We start from the raw sequence: 7,807 nt of genomic DNA, 5'->3' as shown, positions 1-7,807 counted from the left end.
CACACAGGTGACAGTATACACACAGGTGACAGTATACACACAGGTGACAGTATACACACAGGTGACAGTATACACACAGGTGACAGTATACACACAGGTGACAGTGTCGATGAGTACACAAGAGTGACAGTGACGATGATTGACCGCTGGTCAGTTAGTACATGCAGATGACATTGTGTGTCAGTCACTATACACATGGGTGACAGTGTCTGTCATTACGTGTATGACACACAGGTGACAGCGTGTCAGTCACTATGTGTGAGACACGGGTGACAGCATGTCAGTCACTATACACATGGGTGACAGAGAGTGTTGGTCATCACACATAGGTAACAACCTGTTAACCACTGCACGTCCTGAAAACATTTATATAACTACCAATTTGACAGAGGTGACTTCTACCCCATCACACAAGACATTCATTATGATCTTACTTTTGTCGCTTTGGTCCAACAGTCTTTGCTACCTTAGCATAGAGGTCCATGGCTCTTACCCACATGCACAAAGATTTGCATGCCTGCAAGCATAAACAGTAAGAATTTTCATTAACAGTGAGCAAAATTTGAACAAAATCTGTACTGGGTAAAAAAATGTATGAATAACTATTAATTGATTGACCAAACCAATAACTAAATTGTAGAAAAAAAAACAATAACCTTTGATGTTTTCTCTACAATTTCCGGCCAAAACTTTGGATTCTCGACGTATTTCTTCAGCTTCTTGAGAGTGGAATCGGCGATGCTGTCCTTGTCATATTCGGAGAGTCGCCTGAGAAAGGCTGCGTCTCCCAACAGCTTCTTTGACGTGTCCCAGTCCGGCCTTCACGCAAAAAAAGTCAGTAATGTTTAATAACACGACGCAGCGCTGCAGACATACTGCGACGTACTGCATGAGGATGAAACGACTAATCGTTTAATTTTATAATCGCAACGGATTCACGCGACTCGAATCGCTCATGGTCCATAATCTCTATAGTTATGTCTGTTATGTTAACCTGACACTGCTGCTGCTACTGGCTTAAGCTAGGTTTATACTACCAACATTAAATAGTTGAAAGGTTGGCGAGTTGATCAACTTTGCAACTATTCGACCGAAAGTCGGCAGTGTAAACGTAAAAGTTGAGCGCTCAACTGGTTGATGTCAACTCATCAACTTTTCAACTAAATATTGATAGTGTACGTAAACCCAGCTTTACTGCTATGTGCAGCATGATGACGGTAACGACTGATCATTTAATTATATAATCACACGGATTCACAAGACTCGGATTGTTCGTGGTCTAGTGTGTGAAATCTCTAGATCTCTCTCATTCCCTAGTTGTGAAATTCCTGGTTTAAACTGCAGATGGCTGATGGTAGACTAACTTTGAACCCAGCAGAATGCAGACAGCTTCCATCACGGTGAGCACCATCTCTGGAGGCTTGCTAAACACCTTGATCTCAGAGATATCATTCTTGTCTAGTGCATCAAGAGCCTGAATCACAAAACATCTGCCTATTAGAAGGTGCATCTTTTACCCTACCAATGAATTACCTACCCTTACCCTAACCCTAACCCTTACCCTAACCCTAAACCTAACCGAAATTTGACATTACAGTAGCCAGTTACTATAATCTAATTATAATTAGAAAGAGCAGTTGTCGCCAACTACATGTATCCCCCGTGATCTAGTATGAATGAAATATCTCTGTAATTGGACGTAGAGGGTAGGTAAAGTTAAATAAGTCACAAAGACAAAGGTTTGTTACACAACTCACCTGCCTGAGATGTGCAAGTATGTTAAAATAAGTTGCCTTAGGGGTTTTGGTACGCGACACACCTTCTCCCCAAGATGTGTAAGTATACGAAGTTTGCTCGCACTAGGTCAATTAGGGGCCGAGTTATAGAGCGGAAGAGAAATATGATGAAGGTCAAGGTCAAGGTCAATGTCAAATAAGAGCGCGTAGCCGCAGGGCGTGGTTTTGGTACGCGACACACATTCTCCCCCAAGAATGTGTAAGTATACCAAGTTGGTCGCGCTAGGTCAATTAGGGGCCGAGTTATAGAGCGGAAGGAAAATATGATCAAGGTCAAGGGTCAAGGTCAAATAAAGGTTGCAGTGACCTGGTTTGGTCATGCCAACACACCTTCTCCCCACAGATGTGTAAGTATACCAAAGTTTGGTAGCGCTAGGTCAATTAAGGGGCCGAGTTATAGAGTGGAAGGAAAATGATCAAGGTCAAGGTAAAGGTCAAATAAAGGTCGTAGTGAGCCTGGTTTTGGTACGCTGCGCACCTCTCCCCAAAATGTGTAAGTAGACTATGTTTGTCACGCTAGGGTCAATTAAGGGGTCGAGTTATAGAGCGGAAGGGAAAGTGACTGGCGGTGGCCGCCGAGCGGCGGCTGGACAGACATGAAACCATAGTATCCCCGCCGACTTGCGTCGCGGGGATACAATTAGCTATATTTGATTCGGTGTCGATGTGACATTTCTTTTCACGCAATTGCTCATTTTATACTAACAATAACAGCCAGCTACATTAGCATGATTTCATGTGTTTAATGTTTAAGGTGAATCGATATCATAAGCCCAGTGACATTGCAGGCTACAAGTCCCCATGTGACATGATTTCTTAGAAAGTATATAGTTTTACCTTACAGCAAGGCGTTGGAGTGCTGTAATGCTCGTCCAGGTCTCTTTGCGCCATCTGCAGCGATGGCTGAAGTCTCCTCGGCTTTGACCTTGGCCATGGCTTCATCTTCCATCACGACACTCCTTACCTGCATTTACGGAGAGGTCAGCTACACATCGCACGATGAGGTGCTAACACGCGATAGATACATATACACTATATGTGCGTAGCAAAGCATTTTCTACATTTCGAAGAATTTAAAATGCTTCGTGATTTACTTAGGTATTTTAAGCTACCCACGCGATTTTATTCAAACAACATATGCACGCACGCACGCACGCACGCACGCACGCACGCACACACACCACGAGCACACACACACATATCAAATGCTTTCTTGGAAAAGCACTTCAAGTGAGATTAGCTGAAATATTATTCAACTCATAGCTTAGTTGACTTGGTTTACACAACTCGCAGATTAGACAGATGAATAAAGCCCCGAAATTCTTCTTAATACAATCTGCACTATTTCAGGCACAGAATTAGAGACATATACATTATAGCCTATATCCTATAATACGCCGAACACATGAAAGGAGACTAGAAAGCCTAGAATACACATTCAATCATGAAACTAGTTCTAGCCGCACAGTTCATTCGTCTACGCACATACACACACACACCCACGCACGCACGCACGCACGCCACGACAACGCACGCAGCACGCAACCTTACGCACGCACGCACGCACGCGCACGCACGCACGCACGCACCGCACGCACGCACACATCACCCACGCCACACACGATGCCACACATACCCACGCACGGCACGCCACAGCACGCCACGCACGCACAGCACGCCACACACTCTTAGCTAGTAAAATAGTGTCGAGGGTCTATTAGTCTACATGCCGACACACAGACACTGATCGGCTCTCGCCTTCGGTACCATGAACGACAGCGAGTTTTCGTCAATCAGCTTGGCGACGTCCTACGCCTCGTTCTTTAGTACGGGCTCGTAGGGCCGTAAGCTGCAACCTGCATGTAGCCGAACAGCTCGTTCGTGCTCCAGTCATTGCTTCTCTAGGCCGTTTCTTTAACTCTGCCCTCGCCAGCACACAGCTGCCTGCAGAGAGAGGGTGGAGAGGGGTGCAGTCACTCGCAGAGCAACACGAATCGCGACAGATAAGGATGTCCTAAGCGTTACTTATGATTAATGTGTAGCGGGGACGAGTCGTAAAGATAGCATTGCAGTTGAAAGAGCTCGACGTTTACGAAAGCTACAGACACTCCTAGGATGAGTTGGCCATTTTAGTTAATTAAATTAGTAATTAATGTAAACTATTGCATGATGAGCTTCGTTACTTTAATTTATTTTATTTTATTTCATTTTAATTATTTACTTGAATGTTATAAATTATTCAAATTTAATCAAAATAATTTTAATAATTGGTTTTAGTTTAATTACAACTAAACTGATTGCATGAATAATTTGTGGAGACGCGTACTTGTCTTCTTTGTCGTTGAGCATGGCAGGTAGACGTTGTTCGAGGCCAGGCTCCCAGGTAGGCTGGTGGCGCGTCGTGTAGTAACGCCGGCGTAGTTCTCGGCTAGAACACCTCCGACATCTCTGCCATCAGCCGACAGATGGATCTCACAACACATTCTGTCCGAGATTTACCGGACGAGCTCGGAAAGATATATTTTCATCGTGGCAGCATATACCAGCAATCTGCCACAGTTACCAACATTGTGTGAACTAACAGTTATCAACATAAGCTATATATATATACTTATATATACCTAATATATTATTATAATATAATATAATATATATACTATATATATATATATATATATACTATGTATCGTTATATTTATACATGGTGTATATATATATACTATATATATATCACCTACTATATATACGTGATATACATGCTATATATATACTCAATATATATATATATACTAATCAAAGCAGCAATATAAAGAAAGGAGAGGTCGTACAACCGGTCAAATGCCCTGAAACCATGTTGCCAGTATTAGTCCGAATTAAAATACTTTGCCCAGTGCTTATTTGACCGATTTCTTTGCAGTATTAATTGATGCCACCCCCCGTCCTACCTTGTTCATATAAAACAAACCGCATGTCCCTACGATGCACATACGCACACTACGCTACGTCAAAATAACACGGGGAAAGTTTATTAATTCGACTAATACTGCAACATGGTTTCAGCATTTTACCGTTGTACGCTCTCCTTCTTTATATGCTCTTGATATACATGTATATACGTACATATATATGTATATATAGAGAGAGAGAGAGATAGAGAGAGAGAGAGAGAGAGAGAAAGGACAGGTGTAAGACTGACCTTCATCGAGTCTTCGCCCAAGTCTACATTCTCGAACAAGGACTCCGACACGGAGAGCAGAGCCTCTCGTGGCCACTCTGTGAACCAATCGATCGTGCAGCAGTTTACGAGCGATGGAAACATCCGGCATCTCGCCCTGAAACATTCAACCCTCACTGTCTAGTTTATTATACATAATTTATGTTGCTCATTCTATGCTATTTACATCGCTATATAGAACGTATACTAGAAAGAGAAAGACAGAGAAGACTACAATGGTTTGGGCATGTTAGAAGGGAGACGGAAGGAGGAGTACTGAGGTTTGTGGAAGAATTAGAGATCCCTGGAAAAAGACCGGTTGGAAGACCAAAGAGAACATGGATATAGGGACAGTGCAGAAAGATCGGAAGAACTTGAATATAGATGAAGGATCAACGCAGGACAGAGAACGGTGGAGGAGGATCATCGCAAGTCCAACCCCAGGCACGGGAAAATATGGACTATAAACGAAGATGATGATGATGATGATATAGAACGTATACTAACTACAACTTCGCACACACTAACGATACTGTAGTATCTCTGCAGAAAAATGTTTTCAACCAACGTACATCGTGCATTGCCATAATGGCTTTGAATACAACAGTATTCAAGCATTTATTTTATTAAAATAGTAAAGTTTAAAAATAAATTTGCTATGTGTAACCAGGCAGACCCATTTCCTAGAGGAAAGCATTTTTAAATACAGTCAAGTTTGTACATAAGCACCACTCAAGGAACCCCTGAAAGTGCCTTTAATAGACAGGTGTCCATTCCATCGAGGTATCGGCTAACACAGATTTGACTGTATGTCTCAAAAGTGGAACATCGATTTCCATTCAGCATCATGCAGCCTAAGCATAGGCACCCCGAAATGGACACCCGTCTATAAAAATGCGCTTTCTGCGTTCCACTCAAGCGACCCTTATACGCAGGTCCGACCTCACTGCGCGACCCTTATGTGCAAGTCTGACCGCGCTGCGTGACCCTTATACGCAGGTCTGACCGCGCTGCGTGACCCTTATACGCAGGTCCGGCCGCGCTAAGTGACCCTTATACGCTCGTAGTAACCAGTAAATACGTAAGTAACTAGTAACTAGTAAGTAAGTAAGTATAAGTAAGTAAGTAGTTGACATTAGTAGTTTTCGTAGAAAATCGGTGATAAACGGGCTTGACAGCTTTTGATAGTCGGACACTTCAGAGAGCGTTTAAATTCTTCGGTGATATATCGATCGAATAGCAAACATTAGTATGAGTTACTAAGCTTCTATATTTGGGAATATATTCATACGTTTCAGGTAAAGAAATGAACGAGTTTTGTGGATGGGATTAGTGTATTGAAATTTGATTAATGAGATTTGAAGAATTTATTTGAAATTGAAAAAAAACTCAGTGTATTTGGGTAGTAAGTATTCTTTCTGTCAGCCATTTCTATAATATGAATATATTTTTACTTAGAAATCTGGATGACTTCAACATGCAAATCGTCGACTGAATGGTTGGTTGTTCTCTTGTTCCTCGATTGCAATAAGAAACACGTGTTCGAATTGCTCGCATGATACGATCAGAGGGAGAGAGCCATATGCTCTGCCTGGTGGGAGTTCGGGCCCCCACAGGAAATCAATCACTTACCAGGTATATGTGCTCAACACAGGTTTACATTCTATAAATTGTGATTATACCTGTTCAGAGACGATATCATTAAAAATTTTTCTTTGTTCCGTCTGGTGATTAGAGCTGCCCTGTATATATTGCTTGGGTGTAGTGTATGATAGCTGGTTATTAATATAGCTCATCTGACATCAGTCAGACCGAGCTTGTAGGAATCGCTGATTCGGTCCCGTACCGTCCGATGAGTCCTGTCGCGATGCGTCCGTCCGTCCGTCCGTGCGTCAACAGTTGGGCACAAATCTTAACCGCTCGACGTACGGTCACGATATTCGCACATCGGGGGATCGTCAAATACGAGTCTGGAGATGTCGAAGCTGGGGGTCAAAGGTCAAAGCGTACAAGACGTTGTTTAAAAGAAGCGGGGAAGCATTCACTCCTTTACTTAAGGTATAGGGAGGAAGATGCATAATGCGGCCACAAATTCTAAACGCAGCCGACCTAGGCCTCGTGATAGTCGGTGCATGATCATCGGTAGGAAAGCCATCACTGTGCCCTAAATTGGAGGTCACATGTCAAAGGTCAATGGGCACAGGGCCGATATTTGACATTTTCTGAGGACATGTTCTGACGGAAGCGATTGAAAAACTTTTTTTGTTTCAGCGCGTGCACTAGCATTTTTATGGCTTTATTGAAATGGACCATGAAATAGTCCCTTCTGTGCATCGCGACAGAGTTAAGTGTCGGATACCTTTTGACCCTCAAGAGGAGCGAGTTAAAACATGGTTTTGTTGACTGTTAACAAGGCAGTGCACGCTTTTGCTATTAGAGCCCCCTCCCTTCACCCTCCCCTTTCCCCTCTCCCCCACCCCCTCCCCCCACCCTTTTCCCACCCCCTCCCCTACCCTCCCCCTCGCCCCTACCTCAAGAGGAGGTCGTTAAACATCGAGATTTTGCTATGATGCTCTGTTAGAAAGAATTTTGACTGCCGGGTTTGCGTAGAGAATCTATACATATGCCTGGATGTATGAGGCCTACAATTGTCACAGTGAAATTTCAAAAAGCCTAAATTGCGGTTAAAGAAGGTGTATCATTCTTAAATTCGCTATAATTTCTATTGTATTCTGTACTGTCAGTATGTTACAACTTTAATGGTCACGAATCCACTGCCAGTGGCTGTGCATGTGTG

General features: G+C 43.0%; 1 protein-coding gene across 1 annotated transcript in view; it reads right to left on the bottom strand.

Moving 5' to 3' along the window:
• Positions 1-7,807, bottom strand: part of LOC106808562 (dynein heavy chain 6, axonemal-like) — an 88,968-nt gene that overhangs the window by 26,451 nt on the left and 54,710 nt on the right. The window contains 5 exon segments of the mRNA XM_014811324.1: positions 435-517; positions 657-819; positions 1,365-1,474; positions 2,634-2,684; positions 2,686-2,760. Coding sequence (XP_014666810.1) covers positions 435-517; positions 657-819; positions 1,365-1,474; positions 2,634-2,684; positions 2,686-2,760 — 482 coding nt within the window.

This window comes from Priapulus caudatus, unplaced genomic scaffold (assembly GCF_000485595.1).
Source record: "Priapulus caudatus unplaced genomic scaffold, Priapulus_caudatus-5.0.1 Scaffold286, whole genome shotgun sequence".
Taxonomy (NCBI): domain Eukaryota; kingdom Metazoa; phylum Priapulida; class Priapulimorpha; order Priapulimorphida; family Priapulidae; genus Priapulus; species Priapulus caudatus.
Note: the sequence above shows the minus strand (reverse complement) of the source record. Positions and strands in the feature narration are given on the sequence as shown.